The sequence below is a fragment of the Eschrichtius robustus genome, chromosome 8, assembly GCF_028021215.1.
Source record: "Eschrichtius robustus isolate mEscRob2 chromosome 8, mEscRob2.pri, whole genome shotgun sequence".
Classification (NCBI taxonomy): domain Eukaryota; kingdom Metazoa; phylum Chordata; class Mammalia; order Artiodactyla; family Eschrichtiidae; genus Eschrichtius; species Eschrichtius robustus.
In genome coordinates this window covers 127345389-127372249 of record NC_090831.1, presented here as the reverse complement: position 1 = coordinate 127372249, position 26861 = coordinate 127345389, and the positions used below count along the sequence as shown (strand labels likewise).

The window sequence follows — 26861 nt, the reverse complement described above, 5'->3', positions numbered from 1 at the left end:
TCAACGTGATACACCATACTAACAAATCGAAGGAGAAAAACCATATGATCATCTCAATAGATGCAGAGAAAGCTTTCAACAAAATTCAACACACATTTATGATAAAAACCCTCCAGAAAGTAGGCATAGAGGGAACTTTCCTCAACATAATAAAGGCCATATATGACAAACCCACAGCCAACATCGTCCTCAATGGTGAAAAACTGAAACCATCTCCACTAAGATCAGGAACAAGACAAGGTTGCCCACTCTCACCACTATTATTCAACATAGTTTTGGAAGTTTTAGCCACAGCAATCAGAGAAGAAAAAGAAATAAAAGGAATCCAAATCGGAAAAGAAGAAGTAAAGCTGTCACTGTTTGCAGATGACATGATACTATACATAGAGAATCCTAAAGATGCTACCAGAAACCTACTAGAGCTAATCAATGAATTTGGTAAAGTAGCAGGATACAGAATTAATGCACAGAAATCTCTTGCATTCCTATACACTAATGATAAAAAATCTGAAAGTGAAATTAAGAAAACACTCCCATTTATCACTGCAACAGAAAGAATAAAATATCTAGGAATAAACCTACCTAAGGAAACAAAAGACCTGTATGCAGAAAATTATAAGACACTGATGAAAGAAATTAAAAGATGATACAAATAGATGGAGAGATATACCATGTTCTTGGATTGGAAGAATCAACATTGTGAAAATGACTCTACTACCCAAAGCAATCTACAGATTCAATGCAATCCCTATCAAACGACCACTGGCATTTTTCACAGAACTAGAACAAAAAATTTCACAATTTGTATGGAAACACAAAAGACCCCGAATAGCCAAAGCAATCTTGAGAAAGAAAAATGGAGCTGGAGGAATCAGGCTCCCTGACTTCAAACTATACTACAAAGCTACAGTAATCAAGACAGTATGGTATTGGCACAAAAACAGAAATATAGATCAATGGAACAGGATAGAAAGCCCAGAGATAAACCCACACACATATGGTCACCTTATCTTTGATAAAGGAGGCAAGAATATAATACAGTGGAGAAAAGACAGCCTCTTCAATAAGTGGTGCTGGGAAAACTGGACAGCTACATGTAAAAGAATGAAATTAGAACACTCCCTAACACCATACACAAAAATAAACTCAAAATGGATTAAAGACCTAAGTGTAAGGCCAGACACTATCAAACTCTTAGAGGAAAACATAGGCAGAACACTCTACGACATAAATCACAGCAAGATCCTTTTTGACCCTGCCCCTAGAGAAATGGAAATAAAAACACAAATAAACAAATGGGACCTAATGAAACTTAAAAGCTTTTGCACAGCAAAGGAAACCATAAACAAGACAAAAAGACCACCTCAGAATGGGAGAAAATATTTGCAAATGAAGCAACTGACAAAGGATTAATCTCCAAGATTTACAAGCAGCTCATGCAGCTCAATAACAAAAAAACAAACAACCCAATCCAAGAATGGGCAGAAGACCTAACTAGACATTTCTCCAAAGAAGATATACAGATGGCCAACAGACACATGAAAGAATGCTCAACATCATTAATCATTAGAGAAATGCAAATCAAAACTACAATGAGGTATCATCTCACACCGGTCAGAATGGCCATCATCAAAAAATCTACAAACAATAAATGCTGGAGAGGGTGTGGAGAAAAGGGAACCCTCTTGCACTGTTGGTGGGAATGTAAATTGACACAGCCACTATGCAGAAGAGTATGGAGGTTCCTGAAAAAACTAAACACAGAACTACCATATGACCCAGCAATCCCACTACTGGGCATATACCCTGAGAAAACCATAATTCAAAAAGAGTCATGTACCAAAATGTTCATTGCAGCTCTATTTACAATAGCCAGGACATGGAAGCAACCTAAGTGTCCAGCATCGGATGAATGGATAAAGAAGATGTGGCACATATATACAATGGAATATTACTCAGCCATAAAAAGAAATGAAATGTAGGTATTTGTAATGAGGTGGATGGAGTTAGAGTATGTCATACAGAGTGAAGTAAGTCAGAAAGAGAAAAACAAATACAGTATGCTAACACATAGATATGGAATCTAAGGGAAAAAAAAAAAAAGGTCATGAAGAACCTAGTGGCAAGACGGGAATAAAGATACAGACCTACTAGAGAATGGACTTGAGGATATGGGGAGGGGGAGGGGTGAGATGTGACAGGGTGAGAGTGTGTCATGGACATATATACACTACCAAATGTAAAATAGATAGCTAGTGGGAAGCAGCCGCATAGCACAGGGAGATCAGCTCGGTGCTTTGTGACCACCTAGAGGGGTGGGATAGGGAGGGTGGGAGGGAGGGAGATGCAAGAGGGAAGAGATATGGGAACATATGTATATGTATAACTGATTCACTTTGTTATAAAGCAGAAACTAACACACCATTGTAAAGCAATTATACTCCAATAAAGATGTTTAAAAAATAAATAAATAAATAAATAAATGAAATGCTGTTTCAAAATAAAAAAAAAAAAAAAAGAAAGCTCAAAGATAAACCCACACACATATGGTCACCTTATCTTTGATAAAAGAGGCAAGAATATAATACAGTGGAGAAAAGACAGCCTCTTCAATAAGTGGTGCTGGGAAAACTGGACAGCTACATGTAAAAGAATGATATTAGAACACTCCCTAACACCATACACAAAAATAAACTCAAAATGGATTAAAGACCTAAATGTAAGGCCAGACACCATCAAACTCTTAGAGGAAAACATAGGCAGAACACTCTACGACATAAATCACAGCAAGATCCTTTTTGGCCCACCTCCTAGAGAAATGGAAATAAAAACACAAATAAACAAATGGGACCTAATGAAACTTAAAAGCTTTTGCACAGCAAAGGAAACGATAAACAAGATGAAAAGACAACCCTCAGAATGGGAGAAAATATTTGCAAATGAAGCAACTGACAAAGGTTTAATCTCCAAAACATACAAGCAACTCAGGCAGCTCAATATCAAAAAAACAAACAACCCAATCCAAAAATGGGCAGAAGACCTAAATAGACATTTCTCCAAAGAAGATATACAGATGGCCAACAAACACATGAAAGAATGCTCAACATCATTAATCATTACAGAAATGCAAATCAAAACTACAATGAGATATCATCTCACACTGGTCAGAATGGCCATCATCAAAAAATCTACAAACAATAAATGCTGGAGAGGGTGTGGAGAAAAGGGAACCCTCTTGCACTGTTGGTGGGAATGTAAATTGACACAGCCACTATGGAGAAGAGTACGGAGGTTCCTGAAAAAACTAAAAATAGAACTACCATACGACCCAGCCATCCCACTACAGGGCATATACCCTAAAAAAACCATAATTCAAAATGAGTCATGTACCAAAATGTTCATTGCAGCTCTATTTACAATAGCCAGGACATGCAAGCAACCTAAGTGTCCATCGACAGATGAATGGATAATGAAGATGTGGCAAATATATATAATGGAATATTACTCAGCCATAAAAAGGAACGAAACCGAGTTATTTGTAGTGAGGTGGGTGGACCTAGAGACTGTCATACAGAGTGAAGTAAGTCAGAAAGAGAAAAACAAATACCATATGCTAAAACATATATATAGAATCGGAAAAAAAAAAAAGAAAGAAAATCATCAGAAGATCCTAGGGGCAAGACGGGAATAAAGATGCAGACCTACTAGAGAATGGAGTTGAGGATAAGGGGAGGGGGAAGGGTAAGCTGGGGCAAAGTGAGAGAGTGGCATGGACATATATACACTGCCAGACCTAAAATAGCTAGCTAGTGGGAAGCAGCCGCATAGCACAGGGAGATCAGCTCGGTGCTTTGTGACCACCTAGAGGGGTGGGACAGGGAGGGTGGGAGGGATGGAGATGCAAGAGGGAAGAGATATGGGAACATATGTATATGCATAACTGATTCACTTTGTTATAAAAGCAGAAACTGACGCACCATTGTAAAGCAATAAAAATAAAAAATAAAACTCAAAAAAAAAATATTGAAAATGAGACAGACCTTCCATCCCAGATGAAAACTACTGCTCCCGAGAAGGGCTTTGCCGCCTTGGCCACACTTCTGAATCACCTGACGAGCTTTGAAAAACCCCAAACCCTGGCCAGACCCCTGATGGAGGAAACTAGGAAGGAGAGACTTATAGAAATTGTCTTCTATCTTTGTGCCACCTGAAAGTTTAAGCACAAAGTGAAACACAGTAGATGTGAAAACTCTTGAACAATGAAATGAGTGGTGGGTTAGGTGTCTGGAATCTTGGGTTCAAGACTTGGTTCTATCCCTAATTAAAAAAGCAACAATGGGCAAGTCAGGTGGTGGTGACGGCAGTTGTGTTGGTGATGGAGGTGGTGGTGATGGTGGCAATGGTGGTGGTGATAATGATGGTGGTGGTGGTGATGATGTGGTGGTGATGGTGGTGGTGGTGATGGTGATGGTGATGATGGTGGTGACGGTGATGGTGGTGGAGGAGGTGATGGTGATGGTGGTGATGGTGGTGGTGATAATGATGGTGATGATGATGGTGGTGGTGGTGATGATGTGGTGGTGACGGTGATGATGGTGATGACGGTGATGGTGTTGGAGGAGGTGATGGTGATGGTGGTGATGGTGGTGGAGGAGGTGATGGTGGTGGTGGTAGTGATGGTAGTGGTTGTGAGAATGGAGGTGGTGGTTAATTGTTGACGGGGGTGGGGCTCAGGTCATTAGGAATGAAGACCCTGTTTTTCTGTGATGTTTCCATTGCTCTGATGACCTCTGTCTTGCCCCTAATCCTGAATAAAGGCTTGCACTGGATCCAATATACCAGTCTCTCAGGGAGTCCATACTTCCTACAGATTGGGCAGAAAGAAGCTGCCTTTCCTCTCGAGGTCAGAAGGCGGTGCATCACGGGCCATGCACTTGTAGGAGGAGCCTGGAGGCAGCGGCGCCCCGAGAGGGCAAGCTTCCTGGGAACGTGCACAGTTAGAAGCAGCGAGCTGCACACACACATATTGATGCGCTGGGTCTTTACAGAGTCCCGGGTGAAAAAAGAGGCAACAGATCCACACAGACGTGCACACACATCTATGTTTTTGTGTCTGTATCACAGTGCCATGTGTGTGAAGTTAAGTGCACACACACACATGCAACAGTACATTTTACAAACACTGATGGGGAAAAGCCTGCTCAAACACATTTTAAATCGGTGCCCAAGAGGTGGGGGAGCATGAGGGTAGAGAATAAAGTTGAAAAGCACAAATACACGAGAGCTCTTGCACTGACCAAGGAAGGTGTGCCCTGAACGGGGCACATCTAGATCTTGGTGCTGGAGAGTAAAGTGAATACACGGAGTGAAATAAAATAAAAGTGAGGGGTGGTGGGCGGGAAGAGGCCGTCGCTAGCCTGGGAGCATCAGGGACACAGCGCCTGCTTCCCTTCTCAGGCTCTGTGAACAACCCCCTGACGACCTGATGCTGCCAGGCAGTCAGGACGGGCGCCCCGGGCCGGCGGCTGGACTGCATCTGACGGGGTGTTTGTAGGAGGAGAATAGAAACACACATCAGCGTAGTGCAACACGTCTTCAGCATGATCCTGCTGGGGATCTGCTGCATCTTAATTCAACACCCAGCTCAGCAGCTCCGCAGAGGCCCGAAGAAAACAGCAAAAAACAACTGCTTTTGTTTTTATCGGTGCAGCTGGGCTTCTCCGTGAAATGGTAAAAACTGCAGGACCCGCGGGGCATAATGCTTTCCACTTAGATTCTTCCACCCACAGGAGAAGCTGCGCTTGCACTTCCTGGAGAGGCTTGGGACGCATCACCCCCGTTCCTTCGGCCTAGTGTCACTGGGGTCACCGTCCTTAGTTCTCTTTGGTGGAACCCTTCTCCCAGGTGGCCTCAGCTCTGCTCTGGCATCGTGAGTGGCGAGGCTGCGTGTGACGCCCTCCCTGGCACTCGCCACCCACGCTCCCGCCACGCTGCACACGGCCACTGATCACGAGGCGCCGCGGTACCTGGACTCGAGCCACAGGTGGAGGGGCCATCACGGGCCTAACCCAGCACCTGGCACGTGCCGATGCCAGTAGGAGTTTCCCAGGGCAAGGATTCGGGACCCGGTCTTCATCTTCCCCTGAGAACTCTTGGAGGGGAGCTCAGGCTGGTTGACAAGCAAACAACAGAGGACGGGAAGTGAATGGCATAAAGGTGAGACGGCTGACAGAGGAAGCGTCTGACTTCTTCCTCTCGATGGCTCTGACCAGCCTGCCGAAAGTGACCCCTGGCCTTCCGGAACTCTCCGCTTCTTTCCGTGGAGGCTGTGCGGGGAGGGAGGGGTGACCCGGCCTGGCTTGAGTTCAGGGCCCCCCTCAGGCTCTGTGTGGATTCAGACCCATCCCTTAACCTCTGGGTCCTAGGCCCCGGCCTCTGTGGAATGGGAGAAGGTGGGACCCACATCCGGGCTGCGTGAGGCCCCCAGGGGACACAGCCACCAGCCCATGGGACAGGACAGCCACGCCCTTGCTCCCGAGGGCAGGGCAGAGGGAAGGACAAGGGTGGAAGCAAGCCAGCAAACGGAGACGCCCAGTTTGGAAGGAGAAAAGGAGAATGTAAATAGCCCTGGGGTCACACACAATTTTATAATTCAATCCACAACCACAACTGGGCCTCACGCCTGATCCAGGAACTGCCCGCACCCTCCTGGGTCCTGGAATATCCCTCTAGCCATGTCCCAGTGAGGCCAAATCCTGCCTGTGCCTCCAAGCCCTCCTCCTCCCCCTGACCCTCCTCCCTGGATTTCTCACTCCTTCAGCAAAATTCTGAAAAGAACAGATGCCTATTTTGTGGCACTTACCTTTTTACTGTTACATATTTCTTTGTTTGTCCCTGCCTAGATCTTTGAGGACATTATTTAGGTCTCCTTCCTTTTTCCATTCCTCCACAAAGTAAGTGTCTTATTGTTACCTTTTCTAGATTAGTTCGTTTAGTGCTGAAAGAAACCAGAATATTATGTCACCCCCAAATATGCCTTTTTGACATGAAAATTATTTTGAGCTGAAGGCAATTAGGAAGCAGCAAACCCAGAAAAAACTCCCCCTTTTCTGCCTGAAGGCAAGAAATAGTCTCCTTTTCCTGGAGACAGACTCTGATTGGCCCAGAGATGCACCGGGGAACCTGCAAGCACACCTTCCTCCACTAGGTCCTCTGGTTTATTTACCTTCCCACGGCTGCCGCCCTTGGAACCCTAAACCTGCTTTCCTTGTCTTGTTAATTCTCTATGAATTTATTGTTCCTGGTTGAAGATGCTGTAAAAGCTGTAGCTGTAAATCGATGCTCTGAGCTGTTTTTTGCTGAGATTTTTTTCCAGGTGATGTGCACCGCACGCGTGAATGAACTGGTTTTTTTTCCCTCTTGTTAATCTGTCTTGTTGTGAGACTCTCAGCTGAAAACCCAGGATGGGTAAAGTGTGGTCTCCCCTACGGCGTCCTGTATTTGAGACAGCAGGATGTCAGCAATGGCTAAATACTTTTAAAGTTTTGGTTCTTAGAAAAGTACTAGGATAACCAAAGGAATCCATATCTTCAAGAATCCTATTGAAATAGGATTTTTGTTTTGGTTTGGTTTTTTGTTTGTTTTTAACATGTATATACTGCAGTTTTATTTCAATCGCACAAAGTTCACGTGTAGGAAATTTAAATGAAACAGTACAGTAAAAATAGCAGAGAACCAAAAACTCTAAAAAGGAAGTACACCTAAAGCATGAGAACTCAACATTCATTAGTGTTTCACCTTCAGTTTTACTGACACTTGATGCTTGCAAATTTTGAAACAAACTTTGCGATCATAATGACCATTCTGAAGAGATTTCAGCACCAGCACTAAGATTTGTACATTCAGTTGGTTTGCAACTGACTTGTTAGCCATTTACATAGTGTACAGTACAGATCTGTCACAGGTCAGATCACCTTCCTGTAATTAGAAAGGATCCCCTAAACTGCACTCAGCTTAAGACATCCAATGTACGAGGGCACGGAAACCATCATAATAATGTGGCTCCAATGAAATAGGATTTTACTGGCTAATTTTAAACTTAATTTGCCCATTCAGCAAAGGTTTACCAAGCTTGTACTACGCGCCAGGCCCTGCTCCGGAACTGGAGATCGGGCTTTGCACAAAACAGACAAAATCCCTGCCTCGTGGAGTTTATGTTCTAGGTGATGGGCGGGGAAGGGACACAGGAATAAAGTGTGGGGAACATCCTGCTGGGACTCCTTCTGTGAAGAAAACTAGAGTGGGGCGGGAAGGGTGCTGGCCAGGACCTAGAGCACCTGCGGGCCAGCTGTGTGGAGGAGCTTTGTGGCAGAGCCAGGACCCGGCCACGCCCCGGATAAGGGGTGAGGCCCTGCAGACTTGAGGAGGGTGGGGGGAGGTGGAGTAGAGGTTAGCAGGGCACTTGGGGCTTTTAGGCCACCGTAGGAAGTCTGGCTTCTACCCCAGAGGGACGGGAAAGCGCAGGGAGTTCTGAGCGGAGGGAGCAGTGATCTGACACGGTTTAGGAGAGGGCCCTGGGGGGGGCAGGAGGGGAGACGGGACAGGGGAGAGGCCATCGGATGCTGGCTACACAGGAGGAATACCCTGTGGAAGACACAGAGTGAAGTCAGAGGCCTGAGTGCCAGAAGGTCGCTGCCCTGAACAGAGACGGGAAGGCTGCCGGGAGCAGGTTTCCAGGGGGAACGGGAATTCCATTTTCACTGAGTTCAGTTTGGGTCGCCATTTAGAGATAGTTAGAGACTTTCTCTGAAACCTGCAAAGAGCAAACGAGATCACTGCGTATCTTCCCGTGCAACGCCAGGCTTGGCTTGCGATGGCCTGGACACCCCTGTTGGGGCGGACGTCTCCATGGATTTTTGTCTGGTGGGTCAGATGCCCCCAAGGTTACAGTTTAGGGCCCCGGGGGATCTGTAACGCCCAAACTTATCCTTACATTTCTTTGTCAAACTGTCCACATACAGCTAGCTTATCAAATGCCTTTTGGACTGGTTCTAACACCGCACTGGTTCCCTTATCAATTAATGAGTTAAATAAAATCTTCAACACACGCTCATTTACTTTGCCTGAGAACCACAACCTGGCCAGTTTAAGGGGAGATGTTGGGCCGCCAGTTAGAAATGGACCTGAAGTTCCGAGGGCAGGGCAGGGCTGAGTTCCAAAGGGGAGTGTTGCCGGCCTACAGGCAGGATTTACAGCCGTGAGATGGGGTGACAGCCCTGTGCTGTGTGACCTATCTAATATTCACGGCCACCCACAAGAGCAAACCTTTTTACTACTAATATTCAACCCCATTTTGCAGCTGAGGAAACAGAATGACGCAGGCGAAGAGTAACTTGCCCGGGAGCACAGAACTGGGACCTGGACCCCGACAGCCGGCCTGCGACCCTTCACTGGGAACCAGCGGTTCTCAGTCTGCGGCATCTCTGACCGCCACGCGGCATCCACTGGGGGAAGGCAAGGACGTGGCTGAGGTCCCCACGGTGCAGAGGGCAGCCCCCACAGCAAGGGATTCCCTGGCCCCGAATATCGGCAGGGCAGGGGCGAGAAAGCCTCAGACTTGGGGGGCCTCCTCTTCCAGGCCCCCCACTCGACACGCCCCCTCTCAAGCCTGCAATCCTTCACTTGCTTATAACCATTCATTCAAGGCCTATCCTTCCCCTACATCGTAACCTCCGTGTTTCTTTCATGCTAAATTCTCAGTCTAACGGACGCAAATAATAAACGCTCGATAAACGGCTGCTCACATTGACTGCATGATTTCTGATAGATCTGCGCTCACTTTGAAAAATCCCAAGGCTGTGACGGAGAAGGAGATGAGAAAGTGTGACATTAACATTCTGCTATTTACACTGCATAGGAAAAGCATCACCGCGTTTAGCTTAGGAAACTGGAGAAGCAAAAAACCTGAGGCCCGCGTCTCAACAGCCCTGACGGAGGCGAGTTTTTCCTTGTCCTTGAAGCTAATCAAGCCTGCGGAAACAGCATCACCAAATGGACTAAACGAGATTTTCAATTAACTCAAACAGATGGCTTAAATTTTCCAGGTGACTTTCCATATCAATTCAGAGAGTTTGCTGGACCAGGCCCCAGGAGGCTTGGCACGGATGGAGCTGGAAGAAAACAATGAAATGCCTGGGTCTTCGGCAGAGAAGACAAAGCAATAATCGCAATGTTTCTTCTATCCCAGCAAGAATACCATCCCATCAGCCAAATTGACTCGACTCCCCGACCAGCGCACACTAAGGACCCACTCCCCTAGGAGGGGCCATGGAGAGCCAGGCCTTGGGACCAGCTGCATGAGAAGGAAGGCCGCTCCAGGGCGGGGAGCGAGAGGCAGCGGGCAGCCCTGGGCTTGGCCTGTCCACCTGAGGACCTCACAGCATTTTACACATCACTGGAGACAGAAGAGCTGAAAGAACCTCAGCGGGATCCTGCAGAGGCCCCAGGCAGGTGGGTCCGGCCAAGGATGGCGGTGGAAGCCACCACAGGAGGAGACCACGCCATCACGGACCAGTGGATCCAAATGCCCGTGTGCCTCGCCCTGAGCTGGGCCTGTGGAGGAGTAAGAGTGGCTGAGGCCATGGTTCCTGCCCTTCCGGAAGCTGCCAGAGCTACTAATAATGTAGAGTTTCGTAACTGAATAGTGAAGACTCGGGCTGGAGTCACGGCAAAACGTGGGCTGGATATCTGCTGACCCTCAGAATGGATCATTCTCAACTTAACTGGGCCCACGTACAGACTTGCAGATCTATAAACGGGTGGGTCCTGGTGCCATTCCCTTCTCCTTCTGAGTCTCCCGTCAATATTCCCAACAGGGCGAGGTTTAACGCTGATATAAGTGGACTCTGGAAGTATAACCAGTCCCCAGCCTGCTTGAACTTTGGGACAGAATGAAATTGATATTCAGACCCTTTCACAAAGATAGATTTTACTCAGTTCTTTTGATTAGGAAATAAGATCCACCTACAGCCTTTAATAACAAGACAGTTGCCTTTGTCAACATGTTCCACCAAATACACGGTTGTTATGCCAACTGGGAGATTTGGTTCATTGGAACAGGATTCACCACTCAGTTCCTGGAGCTGGCAAAAGACAGTAACGCTCTAAAATAATGCTCTGAAAATGGGGCGCCATTCACAGGAGGTCCGGTTACATGGATTTTCTTGGAAAGACTGCATCTGCTCCTCCGAGGGGTGCCCTCCGAAGCCTGCCACGTGCCCGGCCATGTGCTCCCTCTGGACAGGCGTGGCTGACCAGTCCTACCTGCCCCCACCGCCCCCGAAGCCCAGCCTCCGGGGAGGAGAATCTGGGCCCGACATAAGGCAAGAAATAGCAGCATTGGTTTGACTGGTGTTCCTTTCCCAGAAAAACCACATCATAAAGCAGTAAGGAAAACTTCAGAAAATGTACCTTTTTCTTGGATGTTCAGATTAGCAGGAAAATAAAGCTGAGCCTAAAGAGACCATGTAAATGGACGCTGGTCTCGTTATTATCGTCCTAACATAATTGAGGAAAGGGGTGCAAACCTCATCCGTGGATCGTCCGGCGGCATCATCTCCAGGTCGTGCGTGGGTCCGTTTAGGCCAATGACGTGCAGGGAGATACTGGGGTTTTCACATCCAGCCTGGGAAATAAAAGGGGACAGAGATGTGAGTGAGCCGCCTCCCGCCTGGACTGGCCTGGGCACTAAGGCTGCCAGGATATTCACAAGAGGCTCAGCGTGGGGAGGACGCAGTCCTTTAAGAGGAAGCTGCTCATCCCTGCTCCCCCTCCCTGGACACGCACTGGCCTGGCAGGGTAGGAAAGACAAGGCTGCTGGGTCTGGTGGCCCATGCTCCTCTGCCCCCACAGACGGAGATGCTGGGGTGAGGGAGGGACTCAGGCCTACACAGGGCAGGCGTCAGATGGGTCCACCAGCTCATGCCTCCGATTTGGAAGTGGGCGTCTGAATTCTGTTGGCCAGAATATGCTGACTTTCTATTAAAACATGAAACCCCAAATCCTGAGCCATCTGGGCTTTATAATTCCAATTTCAGAGCACCTGTCCCAGAGTTCACTGTAAAATCAGGGGACCTGTACCTTTCTGGATTTCAGGTCATTACATCACTCCTGGATTGGGGGGGGGGCTCTCATAAAAGGATTCACCAGGGAAACCATTCCATTTCTAGGTGATCTATGGCTTCCAGCCTCCTGAACAGTGAGAAATAAACGTCTGTTGTTTAAGCCACACAGTCTGTGGTACTTGTTACGGAGCCTGAGCTGACTGATACACCTGGTGTTTCCTTTCTCTGGCTTGGGACCCTGGGGACATCACTGGCCTCGCTTGGACATTGTCGCCCCTCTTGCTGCAAACTGCAGGCTGGAACGCCCCGTATTTCTGGTATACACGGCACGTGGCATCAGCTCCCAGAGCCCTCTGATGGCTTGGAAGCTGAGGCCCAGGGCTCACTGGCAGAGGCTGGAGGGGTCCTTCCAAGGCAGCCCCGGGTGGACGTGGGGACCCTGTCACCAGGTGGGTGCAGGCAGAGCTGCGTCCACTCTCTTGCGCACCAGCCTCTCTCCAACTGAGTGGGTGGTAGAGGTTTCGGCATCAGGCCCTCCCTTCACGCCAGGACGCTGTGACTTGCTAACAAAGCGGGCTTTGGCTATCCGTCCCCTGCCCCACTCCTGCACCCTTGCTGTTCTGCTGGCTTTTTGTGGGAAGCAATTAGAAACAGTATGGGTCAGAACATGACCAAGGACAGAACAGCCCAGGCCCAGGGGACCAGGCACAGACAGGGGTCTTTCTGACCTCCCAGAATTTAAAAAAGGAACTAGAGGACAGGGTGCCCCCAGAGTGGGCAGTGTGAGTTTTTGTCACCACGGACTCACAAGGGAGGTAATGTGTTTTGGTTGCAATGAAGCTTAGACAAATGATTAACGGTAGTTCCATTATTTAAAAGAAAGTAAACCTGCCGAAAAATTCAACTGAGCAAAGATGGGAATTTAATGCAATGTAATGGGAAATAATTAATCTTGCCTCTGTTTACTGCACTGCTCATAACACGTCTGATTATCACAGCTCCACGCTGGGAGCCGGCTGGGCGGGGGAGCTGATGAATAATGCAGAGCTATCCTGCTGCTGCTTCACGCCTACCTTGGGGTAGTGGTAGGACTTCACGGTGGGGTAGACGGAGCCGGTGTAGGTGGGCAGCTCCATGACTGGCACCCGGGAGTCGTTGATGGTGGCGTAGGCGAGCCGCGTACCATCTGGAGACCACCAGTGGGCGATGTGGGTCTTCAAAATCTCCTCTAAGGGAAACAAACAAAGCAGAGGACTGTGGATGGCATGGATGGAGTATCGGCCAGGGCTGCCAGGGCACCACGGGAGCTGGACAGGAAATCACGAGCCCCCTCGGGGACATTTAACTTCTACAGCCTCTGAGGAGGCTTCCCTGTGCCCGGGATACGCCTTCATTTCAGAGGTGCCTGGTCTGACCACCAAACCCTAGCACAGCAAACCCAATCAATCAAGGCCCAACCGAACAGAGGCTAACTGTCTAAAAACCATTTTGGGGGGCACAAATTTGAGTATGATGAGCCCAGCAAGTCTTTTCTGAATTGACTTATTATTGTTCTGTTGTGGGTTATTATTTTAAGATGATCAGAAAAAGAGAATTAGAGGAGATATATTCACTCTGAAGCAGGGCACACCCAGGCAGAACCAAGTGAGGAAGTAAACTGTGTTGCAGGTTGAATCCCAGAAAATCGACTTGCAGGAGACGGCTAGGGATCGCGCCGGCACACAGACCCCCTCACGCACAGCCGTGCAGGAGCGGAAGGTGTTCAAAGGCCAGCAGGCTCTGCACTCTGAAGCACGGAGGTGATTTCACTCCACGTGGCAGAAACAGAATGGCCTTCTCTTCTGCGGGACCAAAGAGGAAACAGCAATCCTCTCAGGCTTCAACCAGGAGCACCCATCACTCCTGCCCGCCCCAAAGAGTCTTGGCTAATTAGAGTTTTGACTAGGGATGAGTGCTGTAGGATCTGTTATCTATTCTGGAAAGAACAATTCTACTGTGTCTTTTGAACAAGCCAAGAGAAGACACTTCCCAGGTACAACTCGTTAGAGTGCTAGGGTCACAGGAGCATCTCGGTGCGAAACAGCTCTAAGGTTGGCGGATTCCTCCTTGTACACGCTCTGTATTTTTATAAACCAAATCCCCCTAGGTTTGTTTTTAAAATAAAGACCAATACAGCTCTATAATCACATACTGTGAGTCCCATTCACCAGTCATTATTAGGTGTAGACCATAAACCGGCTCTGTGAGCCTGTGGGGACAGAAAGGTAACTGAGGTGCCTGAGAAAACAGAGTGAGTGCATCAACCACACAGGGCAGGATGTGAATCGGAGTAGAGCCGAGGGGTGATGGCCACCGGAGGGAAGGGTCACAGAGATGAGAGAAGCAAGGCAGCAAGGCCAGGAGCCGGGCCAGCCTGATGGCCCGGCCAGGGGGGCACGGGGATCTGCCGGCTGCAGGATGGAGACAGCGGGGGGCAGGGCTGCGTCAGTCAGGGCCCTGCTGCAGTGGCTACAAAAGCATTCCACAGCCAAGTTCAGGACTGAAAGCGGGGCACTGCAACTCCTTCTCCCGGGAGACTGGCCGACCAGGCAGTTTGTCCCTCCATCACTGGCTCCACTGGCCTGGTTTCTCGGTGCGACAAGCCCCCATGTTGCGTGGGACCTGCAGTAGCAATGCTAGGAGTTATTCCCTTCATGAAGTGCTGGTCTCCCTCTAAATACGTCTCCCTGGCCCTCCGAGGGTTTTCCTCCAGGCCTGCTGGCAGCCTGCAGGGACCCTGACCCAGGGTGACCCAGGGTGACCCGGGACTGGCACCAGACAGTGGAGTCTCATCCACCACGAAGCCCCTGGCATATCTGACTTCCCATCACCCGGACACATCCCAGGCCGGCAGCACAGCTGATCAGTGAAGGATGGTGAAGGGGCCCCGAGTCCTGGGTTCTGCCCCTGTCCTGCCATCGACCGCGGAGGCCCCGAACAAGCCCCCAGCTGTCAAGCAAGGGGCACAGCGGCTGCCTCTAACACGTCCTCCCTGACAGCATTTTGTGACCTTGCGGCATCCGAGAAACGACTCAGAAGCTTCTGCAGAGCTGATAAAAACCCAAAGGTCTGCTGAGGGGAAAAAAAAAAGGAAGTCAGCCAACTCTCCAGTGCTTGTAATGTTCCACTGTCTTCGGCGGCCAGCAGAGTGACTTTCAGGTGCGGGTATGGAAGGAGGGGATGGAGAAATGACTTTATCCAGCACCACCTGACTCGTCTGGCCGGCGCGTGTGGGACAGTGGGCAAGAGACTCCAGCAGATGGTCAGCTGGAAAAAACAGGCACCATTCGCAATGCAGCTTCTGGGTGGTTCTGCTCCATGGTGTCTGTGCTGCAGGGCTGGGAGGGCGGGGACATCAGGGCACGAGGGGAATCACTGGCAGTGAGCGGGACACAAGGGGCAGAGGGCCAAGGAGGTGGCGTCCGCCTGAAACCAGCCGCGCGAGCCTGGCCACGGCTCTCACGGCACATTCATTCACGGCCAGAAAATCCCCACAGAAAAGCGGTGGGTGCAACAAAGGCTTCTAGAAGAGCCAGCATCGCACAAGAGCAAGCAGACAACACAGTCCCTGCTGACACAACTCTTCTGAGGCTTCTCTTTGACCCCGAGCGACCTCCTGAAATGGGAGGGACCGCAAGTCAGCAGCCCTGAGGGGTCCTGCCACCTTCACCCCCAGACGGGCCCAGGGGTGCAGGAGGGCACTGCTAGCTTCTCATCCACCTGTCATGTGTCCACCTCATTTCTAGAACTTGCCCTCAGACCAAAAGGAAACGCTCCTGCTTTGGTCTGGTCAGTGCAGGGCAGGGGGGTCACACATGCAGGGGTGAGAGAGACAAAATCAGGGGAGAAGGGAGGCCTGATGCTGGGCTGACAAGTACTATTTCTGTCCCTTCTGTCAGCAGATGTCAGAGTATTTCCACTGAGCTCAACGCATCGCTCAGACAACACAGATGCAGAAAAGGACCACAGGCTTCAGACAATAAATGTGCTGGTCGGAAGGGAATCTGGAAACCACACAGTTCAGGGATGACGAATATCTGGTGTGTGTGTTGGCAAATGTTCCTTTCAGTTCCATCCCACAGCAAGATGCTCACAAATAGAAAAGAAGTTCCTCCATGCCAAAGGCCGGGCCACACACAAAGGGTGGCTGCAGTTTATTTTCCCCAAATGCCCTATAACACATTGTTCCTTGGTGTTTTTATTTTCCTGTGAGTTAGCTGCTCATTAAAGAGATAAAGGATAAGAAACTATGCGGAAAAGGACCAGGCAAATGAAATCGTGACATTTTTGTGTTAATTGAGAATGTCCCTATTCTCCAAATGTTTTCTTCAGGCTTCCAGCTTAATGAGGCAGTTGGCTTAAATGCCATGAATCAAATGTAGTTTATGGACAGAGTTTTGCAGGGAAAAAAACCCTATTTCTTCAACTAAATTAACTGCATGAACGCTTGGCTTGGAACAACAGGAGAAACTTGCCTTTCTGAGCAAGTACAAATAACTCGTGAGAACGCGAGGATACAGCTTTCCTTCCACCTTCCCTGTCCCGTCCACGGACCTTCTCAGAATGAAGTAAGAAAGATACATTTGGGGACATTCACTTGAAGAGGCAGAAATTTTTATCCATGCAGCTGAAGCTCACAGTAGGATCTGGGCCCATTTCCCTCATTTCTTGTCATCATATCTCAAAGAAGCCAACTCCACTATGTGAATGTTGTCATTCACGCCACACACGTTAAGGGCATATCCGTATCCGGAAGGACAAAATCCCCTTTGGGTTCAAGGTGATGAAGGCCAGTCCAGCCAAGAGGAGGAATTCTCGAGTTTTCCAGATGCAGAATAAGAGGGGGCCCCCAAGGTCGGTCCACCATGGTTGCCCGGAATCACTTAGGGAGGTTCTCAGGGCAACGCGGGAATGGTGGGTGCTTCCCGTCACAGACGCTCGGGCCCACTCCAGGCAGCACAGTCAGTATATACTGGGGTGGGGGAAGGGCACAAGCCCCTTTTAAGCAAAAGCTCTGCGGGTGACTTTCGTGTACCTGCCGGTTAGTATGTCACATCTGATCAAACAGGCACTGCATTCTGGAAATGCATGCCTGCGGTCTGCTGACAGAAACACACCACCGGCCATTTCAGTAAACAAAGGACGCTGCTGCCTTAAAGCCAGCAGCCACTGCAGCCCACGGTGCGCCCTGAGGGGGATCCAGGATGGAGGAAAAGAGGGCACTGGCCCTAGATCGTGACGATGCGTATCTGGGAATAATTTCAGCGAGACCAGACTCCGGCATCTTCCCGTACACGGAAAAGCCCTGCAAGCATCAACTTGAGATGTCTGGTTTTTGTGATTAGCAGTACTTTTTTCATATCTGATTACATGATTTTTTTCAGCAAAAACTCCTGTATATCCTGGTTCCTCCCTTTCCTCTTTGGAACAGTCCCTCAGAGCTATCTGAGAGGCTGTCTCCCAGGCTATAGTCCTCAGTAAGGTCCCTGAGTAAGACACAACTTGCATCTTTTAGGTTGTGTGTTTTTGTCAGTTGAAGGTCTTATTAGCATATAGGAAACAGGCTTCCAAATTATTGGGGGGGTGTATACCTACTTGAACAGAAGAAGAGTAGGTTCTGCTTAAAAGTTTGTTGTAGGTTGAACTGTGTCCCCCTAAAAGATATGATATCCTAATCGCTGGTACCCATCAATGTGACCTTATCTGGAAATAGGGTCACTGCAGATGTAATTAAGATGTACATTAAGATGAGGTCGTACTGGAGGCGGACGGGGGCCCCTAACCCGATATGACTGGTGACCTCATGAGGAAAAGTAAAGAGACACAGAGACAGACAGGGGACAATGCCAGGTGACGGCAAAGGCGGAGAGCGGGGTGATGGGTCTACAAGCCAAGGAACAGCAAGCAGGCCACCACCAGAAGCTGGAAGAGACACCCTGATTTCAGACTTTCAGCTTCTAGAACTGGAACAATACATCTCTGCCGTTTAAAGCCATCCAGTTTGTGGTCTTTTGTTATGGTAGCCCCAGGAGCCTGCACAAGGTCATGACTGTATTGGTTGCCATAGAACCAGCTCCTTGCTGGGAGAATGCTGGTAGGAGAGAGTCAGCTGAATTCTGCCCTGAAACTCAGCAGGGTGAATTTCTAAGCCAGACCTGACAAGGATGGGGGGGTGCCCGCTGGCCTGAGCCCTAACAACAAGCTGGGCTGGACCTGGCCTCTTCCACCCCCGGCGCACACGCACACACGCACTCACACACACACGTCTGACGCTTGTGCTGGGCTGCCTCCTGCAGGCCCTGGCACGGACCGTCCCAGCCTCCAATGGGCGGATCGAGCTGGCTTGTCTCAGCTTCCACCCAACATGCTGGGGACCTGCTGTGACTGGGACCCTTCCTGAACCCCAGTCAGGTTCAAGTGCACTTTCTGGTTTAACATGAGCCAGACCCCGCTGCAAGCACTGTGCATGGGACAACTCATCTACTCCTGACAGCCCTCACGCTGCTAGATAAATCGCTCCTCTTCAGGTCTAATCCCCTGCAATTGCACGCCGAGGTTCCGCCCACCCTCCCGGACCGGACCTGGCGCGTTACTGCCGAGCGCTCCCCGCGCAGCCTTCAACCAGGAGAGTCACCAGCAGTCACCACAGGGACACAACAGCAGCAGGGGCCTCAGTGCCAGGCTCGGGGTCAGAGCCACAGCCCGAGGCTTCCTCGCTCCTCAGACGGCGGCTCTCCTGCCCGGATCCCTCCTCCGCCCTGTGCTCCCCCGAGGCCCCACCACACCTCCACTGTGTCTGCTCACGATTGGCAGAGAAACCTCCACCGCCCCCTTCCTGAGCCTGGTGATCAACAAGTAAATGTGCGTCTGAGGGATGTCATGTTTTACTCTACAGCCTTCACCCTCGCCACATACTTCACTTGCCTTTGCTTATCTTGGATACTCACAAGAACCCTGGATTAAGCCCCTTTTTACAGCTGAGAATCTGGAGGTTGAGAGAAATTAACTTGGAGCTAAAGACTGAGGGCTCGATACATCCTAAACCCTATGCCAGAGCACGGGAGAGATGAAATTCTGTAGTCTGAAATGTAGTAAACAAAATATGACCACCACTCCCACCCCTCACCCAAGTGAGCAGAAACCTCAGGAACGCAGGGGTTGGGGACACAGAAGGTCTCTTTCTTTTGGGGGGAAATTAGAGAAAGCTCTTGGGGAGGTGGCATGCGACCTGTTCCCCAATAACCCATCCTTTCTTTTAGGAAAGGAAGCAATGAATCACAGCTGGGCACATGGTCTTCCAGGATAAAGACCCTTCCCCGCCTCCCGTGTGAAGGGGGGGAGGTGTGAAGTCAGGTGTGCAGGGGGGAACTCTTGCCCATGGGCTAGGACAGAAGGTCTGAGTAACTCCAGGTCCTCCTTTAAAGGAAAGGGGGTGGCCGCCACTGCCTCTTCCCTGTCCTGCTGGCTGGAGAGCAGACACGAGGTGAGACTTTGTAGACCAAGCAGGTGGCAAACGCCATAGTATGGACCTAGGGGGTCCAGAGTAGGTCACAAAGTTCCTGAGGTCCTCAACGTCAGACAAACCCACGGAGTTAGAGCTGTAGGTCAATATCACTCGCAAGTAGAAGACAGAGCGCCAGCCACCTGGGGGGTCTGCAAAGGACCCGCGCCCAGGAAAGGACCCTTGCTCATCTGTCTTCCGACAGCACTTTAACAAGGAAGAGAGACTTCTACTTCCATTCGCAAGCTGAGGCCGGACCTGCTAATCCCCCAGGGGGCGGCCTCTGCACCAGATGCCGGAAAATGAGGGTCCACAGGGGTGATGGAGGGTCGTGCAGACCTGGAAGGGCGTGGGGAGAGGCAGCGGGGAGAGACAGTGGGTACCAGGAGGCCGGGGACAGAGGCAGGCTTGCGTCTCCCCGACGGCTGCGGCCCAGGTTTCCCCAGGCCGACAGGCCGCTCGGGACTGGGTCTGGCTGAAAAGAACCCCAAGGCAGACGAGGGGCCGCAAACATGAGACAGAAGGGAAATGAGAGGCTTCAGAGCCCTTTGGGGAACCTGCTGCCGTGTTCTCTCGGGGCTCTTCCAACGCACGTGCTCCTGCAGGACCGGCTCCTGCAGCCTCACCTTCCTGGGGCAGGTGGGAAGGCCAAGACCCATTTTTATCAGGAGCAGGAGGCTGAATCTGACCCCGCACACACATTTCTATGAGCTGTGCAGCTCGGGAGGGGGGAGGGGTGCAGAGACACATCTACGTCCTCTCTGCGTTTCTGAATGGCCGGAGATCACAGACAGCCCCGCTGCCGGCACGGCAAGACCAAGAATGCTCATCCTCCTGCTTCTGATTCAGCCGCCTGCCATTTCTCCACTTCAGTTATTTCCCGGTATCTCATGCTCCAGCTCACTACTGGGGCAGGCCAGCTGCACCATGAATCCCCTGCTGCCTGGATTTTCTGTCGAGAATGCAGTCGTCAGGAAGCAGCCTGTGTTTTCCTAGAGATACAATGTAAATTCATAGACTGCCTCCAAAAGCAGAAAGTAAGATGTTCCTGAATTTATAATTGCTGCAGAAGTGGCTAGACCATCGCTTAAGGCAAGAGGTTCACAGGAGGCCTTCTGTGTCTATGGCTTCCAAACCCCCAGTCTCGTAAGCGTGACCGATTGCCTTTTACTGTTTTCCCCGAGGCCCTGTCGGCTCCTGTGCCACACCTGGCCCATGAATTTAACTACCGGGTGGACTCATTTGGGGGAGATCTTCGGGTGCACAGCCACTTGGAGTAGACAAACATCAGAAGCATCTTCCAAGGCTGAACCCATAAAACCCTCTTGACAACACTTTTGGGTTATTAATGCTCTTTGTTTCCCTGGGGGGTCATTTATACCTTAGTACAAATTCCTCTCTTGAGCTCGACACCTTGCTTAGTGTGGCAGACAGTATTTTCCAAAATCGGCCCTGGCGACATTTCTGGGACTTGACGCTCTCCCATTAATAAGAGGTGAGGCCTTGGTCCCTTCCGCTGGACCCGGAGCAGTCCTCTGCAGCCGCTGAAGCAACAGGATGCAGCACAAGTGACGTATGTGGCTTCTAAGGCTGGGTCATGAGAGGCCGCGTGCTCCCGCCTCGGGCTCTCACTGGCCTGGGCTGCTCCCCGTCGAGACCGCCCACCACACTGTGGGAAAGCCCAGCCACGTGTCAGACGTCCCCGCCAGCACAGCTCGGGGCCCAGCTGGCAGCCAGCATCAGCCCTGGGACGCCTGAGGGAGCGCACCTTCAGGTGGCTGCAGCCCAGCCTCCCAGCTGGTGCAGAGGAGAGAGGAGAGCTGTGCCTGCCTAGCTCTGCCCACCTTACAGGGGCCACTGTTTAAGCCTTTGCCTTTGGACCTCTGAGAACAAAACAACTTCAGCTAAGAAAAGCTTTGAAAAGAAAGATGGCCAGGGGAGGAGGAAACCTGGGCTGGTGGGTTGGGCTCCTGTTCCTGCGTGGTCATCTTTCTTTGGGTTTTCCCTGCTCTTTCCTCTTCACTTTCACCACGGGCACTTGAGGGACCTTCCAGCACTTATGCCGCTGCCCTCTATTCACCCGCTCCACGCCCGGGCAGGGGACCACGTGTCAGAGACGTGCATTCATCCAGCCGTCTGCCCACTCATCACTCAGTGGATAAGAAACGTCTAACAAAGCAGACAGAGGACACGCTCAGTGCTGGACACACAGAGAAACCGGCCCTTACGACGGTCTTTCAGTGCCTCGGAGAACGAGAACCACGTCTGCTGACTTGTACCCCTCCCCTGAGGAAGCACTTTAGAACAAAGCTCTCAGTCTGAATTCAAGTTTATTTTTGAAGTAGGGGGTCCCAGCATGGGCCTCGGCCAGGATTCAGACAAATGAGAGGAAGGCAGGAGACGCTGCTGAGAGCTGGATTTCCTGAGGCTCGGGGACGGGGAAGGGAAGAGCCAGCCGGTCTCTGGTCTCTGTGCTGGTCCCGTGGCCCGGCCCTGGGGTCAGACCCTTGCCTCCTAGGGCCTCCTGCCGCCCCCCGTGCCAGGCCAGAGGGCAGCCGCTCCCGGACAGAGGGCCCCATGCTCCCGAGCCGCGTGCCTCATGTGTAAGTAGATTCCAGCCCCACATCCCCTCCCTTACTCTAAATTCCCATGCTGGTGTGAAGGAGGCATTAAGGTCCTAATCAGGAAGATAATCAAGCAATAATCAAACACACGCAAACATGAGGGGCCCTGAGATGGAGGGTGTGCTTTCCGGGGAGAAGAAGCCTAGTCTGGAGAACTCGCAGGAAGGTGAACCCGGCAGGGACACAGGCCGGTGGCTGAAGAAGCTGAAGACACAGGGCCCCTTCTCAGGCCCAATCTTGTGCTCGTTATCAGAGTTTTTTTCTGAGGAGGGTCCCCCAAGTCACATAAGCTTTGGGCCCCACAACAGTGAGATATGTCCTAGTAGAGAGAAAAGTGCCTTTTGGAGAAAAACCCATACAAAAATAGCATCACCTAGGAAAATGGTTTCCACCTACTACTCCGGAGGCCACTTGCCATCTTGGGGAGACCCGGACCCCAGCTCTGATCCCGCAGCTTTGGGCCTCTCTTCCTTGACTGTGAAATCAGGGGTTTGGCTTTCATTACTTTTTCTCAACCTTTCTGAATACGAGCACACCTCCTTACAGGAAAACACTGCAGATTCCACATTTTAATCCAGTTTGAAATAGTCAACGTGTCTTTTAGAATAATTTGTATTTCATTCATCACAAGAGCGTCTGCACATATTGGACGGACAGTTAATTGTACGGTGGCATACAGTTTATTTGGTCCCAAGGATAAGCAGGCGCAGGTGCGGATTCGCAGACGCCCCGACCAGGCCCCACCGCCCACTTCCCCACCCTGACTAAGATGTGGATGGAACTTCCTTTGAGCAGGTTCTAGAATGTCCGCCACCAGACAGAACACCATCCTGTTTCCTGAGCTCCTGGCAAAGTAACCAGCAGCCACGAGCAGAGGGTGGCCAAGGCTGCGGCAGGCTCTGTCTACTGGAAATCTGTGAGTCTAGACCAGCCCGAAGGCAGGCCTGGCCATGGCAGGCGCACTCGGGATGTGGCGGGAGGCGCAGAGCAGACCTGGCACTCGGTGAGGACACGAGCTCGGGCCCCTGCTCCCGGCCCCGGCCTGTCTGAGCATCTCCTGATCTGCCCGCCGACCTGCCCACAGAGGACCTGGAGGTGGCCTCCAGAGCTCCAAAGCCGCTGGTGTGCTGGTGTCAGTGAGCGGGGTCGCGGGCCCTTGTTCAAGGTCAACATTCCCGCCTGTGTGCCCAGGGCCTTCCCCCGGCGACCACGCTGAGCACCAGCCACTCGAGCGCTGCGATGCACGCTCTGGGGTACAGAAGAGACTCAGGGAATTGGCTTCCGCCTTAAGGATCTCACACAAAAGGGAAAACCTTACCAGCGACCAGGAAAAACGAGACCTGCACATAAGCATCTGACCTCCCTCATCCTCGGGGCAGGCGGCCACAGGAAGAAGGGGCTCTTGCTGCAGAATGACTTTGCCTGCATTTAAAAAACCATGCAAGACCCCAAGCAATGAAGGCTTGTCGGCCCAGCATCAGTTGTGCGCTGTCTTTGGGTGGGGAGGTCGGGTGCAGGAGAGAAGACGGAGCCTGCGTGAACTGGGCTGGGCTTCTGCAGACACCATGCGGATCCCTGCAGGGCAGTCACTCTCCCAGGCGCTGGGGGGGTGGGGAGGGGTGGGTGAGGGCCGGGGAGAGGCTGCGTGTGATCCTTGGAGGGACCAGAGGTGGATGGGGAGGACGGTGTCGACCGTGGTGGCAGACGTCGTTTTCCTTTGTTCTGCTCTAATGTTCAATGAGCAGCACGTGTGCTAAGTCAGGTATCACACAGTGCTGACCACTGGGTGGCGGTCGGACGGGAGGGTGACTGCCCATCCCCGAAGGCGTCCTGGAGAGGGACCTGGAGGGAGCCACGTGCACAGCATCCTGCCCTACATGAGGTGCTCAGGAGGATGGACCCTGGAGCTAGACTCTTGAGCTTCACGTTCTGGCAGGGCCACTCCCAGGCTGGGTGACCTTAGGCAAGTGACTCAGCCTTTTGGTGACTCAGTTTTCTCATCTGTAAAATGGGGATGATAACAGTATCTACCTCACTGGGTTGTTGTAAGAGTTATATTAGTTATTATACATGAATACACTAGCAAGCCCTGCACAACATCTGTTATCATCATGGAATACACATCAGCCTGGGTCTTTGGAGATTGGTTGTCAGGGTCCCAACTGAGGGAGCAGAAGCTCAAACACAAGATGAGCCTGGACCAAACTGATGTGGCCACTGTGGTACGGCCTTGCGTCTGGTGTGCCCGGGCACCTGGTGACAGAACCCGCTCGCCATCAGGGAAACCTTAGTGTCCATCACCCTTGCCGCTGGTCCTGGTAATTGGAGGAGAGAAAAAGCAAACAGCTCACGCTCCCTGGAGGGCCCTGGCGGGTTATCTCCGCCTCGCCGGGGACAGCAAGCCGCAGGGGATACACTAGCTGCTCAGGGCAGGAACGTTGCTACTTTTTCATTGTTCATTTTGTAAAGCGCCTGCAAAAGTTATATTGCCTGCCACAAAACAACCCCAAACCAACCCCCACTGAAGTCCTGCCCACTTTTCTTTTTTATAATTAATAAGACCTTGGCGAGGGTAGTAACGCTAGGAAGACAGGGCTGATCCAGGCAAAGTGAAGAAGAAAGCGGAGGTTACCTCGTCTGGCAGCCCTGACACAGACAGCACTTCACTGTGACCCCTCCTCTAACCCCAGGTCTGGGCCAATCATTCTTTCCTTCTTCCCATCAAAACTTACAGGCAAAACGTTCACGCGTGTGTGTCCACGTGCGTGCGTGCGTGTTTCAGTAAGTTTTCATGTACCCCTCCAAACAACCACTCCAAGTAGGTACCATTATTACCTTTATTTTTCCCTTAGGAAACTTAAAGGGATAGAAGTTTAAATAATTGGCTCAAACGGCACAGCTAGTATGTGAAAGGAGTATATCTGTGGAAAATACTGAAAGAGACATTTATCTTTGGTATCTTCCCATCTCCATTCTGCTTTTCCTACCACTCTCCCACCACAGCCCCGGTGCCCACCTGTGATTCTGGATCCCGTGCGAGCCACTGAACACGAAATGAAAATGAACTTGGCCAGCAGATCTCCAATCACCCCCCCAGTGCTACTCTCTGCAAGGCCAACTGCCAGGTGGTCAGGCAGCCCTGGAGAGAGTCCGCCATTTGTGCCCTGGCGCTGACCAGAAATGGTTTTAAGTTCAGCTCCTGAAACGTGTTCCATTTAAAAGAGAACGTTCCACCACAGTACTCCTGGATGGTAACTTAATAATCTATAATAGTGACTGGTTGAGGTAAAACGTATTATCAACCCTACAGCGATTTTTAATTTCCTTAGACAGTCATATTTTTTTTCCTGGTATTTTGCCAAAGCTGATCATCCTGTTAATAATATTCACAAGAAAGTTAAAAATGACTGACATTCTGAAATTGGAATTTTAATTGGATAGTGACTTAACTACCAACTGAGATTTACCACCGTTTGTATTTACGAAGAATCCGTTTCTTAAAAGTGCTGACTCTATTTTGTCCTCTTCTGAAAGTTAGAATTTTTCACCACAAAGCAAAATTATAGCCTTAAAATTATATGTAACATTTCTTTTATACATTGACTTCAGCTTTAAAATTAGAAGACGAGAATATTTCCTTTTAGGATGCACTGCAGAGAAAGCTCATTACGTTAACATATTTTCAAAGAAAATCCTAACAGAGCAATAGTCACCTTAATCAGCCTGAGACAGTCTGCATAACTATTTCTTAACATCAGTGAAAACGTATTTTAAAAATAATGGATATCAAAAACAATGTGTATCAGGAAATTAGGTCTCAAGTTTTTGTATTTCTTTCTAAAAAGGAAAGTTAATTAACTGTGAATTATAAACAGCACTCGGAACAGTTTCCATACCTAACTGCATCAAATTATGAAATAGTCTTGGTTCTATTGTTCAAAGAGCGAGAGGCTGCCTTTCGACTTGTACAGATAGGTCCTGACTAGGGAGACACAGCTCAGAAATTCGGTGTGAACGCGGGGAAGGGAATCCCGGTCACCCCAGGTACGGTCACACAGTGGTGCCGCGCTGCCTTTAGCGTGTACGGGAGACTGCAAAGCAGGCAAATCCCCGAGCTCAGGGCCAAGCCACTGCCCACAGCCCACCTGGTCCCCACCTGTTCCCGCCCCCTGAATTTCCCGGGCCTGCACCTGGCCTCAACCTGCAGTCACTCAGTGTGCCTCGGGATGAAGATGTGAGGTCCCAGTTCCAGGTGGGAAGGTGAGCTGTACTCTGCCCCAAGCCCAGACCACGTACCCAAGCGAAGAGTTCTTCCTCCGAAACCAGCTGTGCCCGTGGAGGGAAGAGGACAGAAGAGAGGTGGCGGCGATGGTCCGGGAGACGCCCACCCCTCCCCCCCACCCCTTCCTTTGAAGCAGCCAAGGTGGTTGCCATGGACAGCCTGAGCGGGAGAGCTCCGTGGATTTCACACGGGGACAGTCCTGGGGGGTCAACAGGTGTGTGCTGGTACTACCTGCACACCCAGGCCCTCCCAGGCTGGCCCCCGTGCACCCCGCGTGCACCTTCGTGCGCCCG

General features: G+C 50.6%; 1 protein-coding gene across 1 annotated transcript in view; it reads right to left on the bottom strand.

Moving 5' to 3' along the window:
• The window catches only part of DPP6 (dipeptidyl peptidase like 6), a 780578-nt gene that overhangs the window by 111241 nt on the left and 642476 nt on the right, over window positions 1–26861 (bottom strand). The window contains exons 9-10 of the mRNA XM_068550205.1: window positions 13196–13350; window positions 11586–11683 (exon numbers count right to left, since the gene is read on the bottom strand). Coding sequence (XP_068406306.1) covers window positions 11586–11683; window positions 13196–13350 — 253 coding nt within the window. The remainder of the gene's footprint in view (window positions 1–11585; window positions 11684–13195; window positions 13351–26861) is intronic.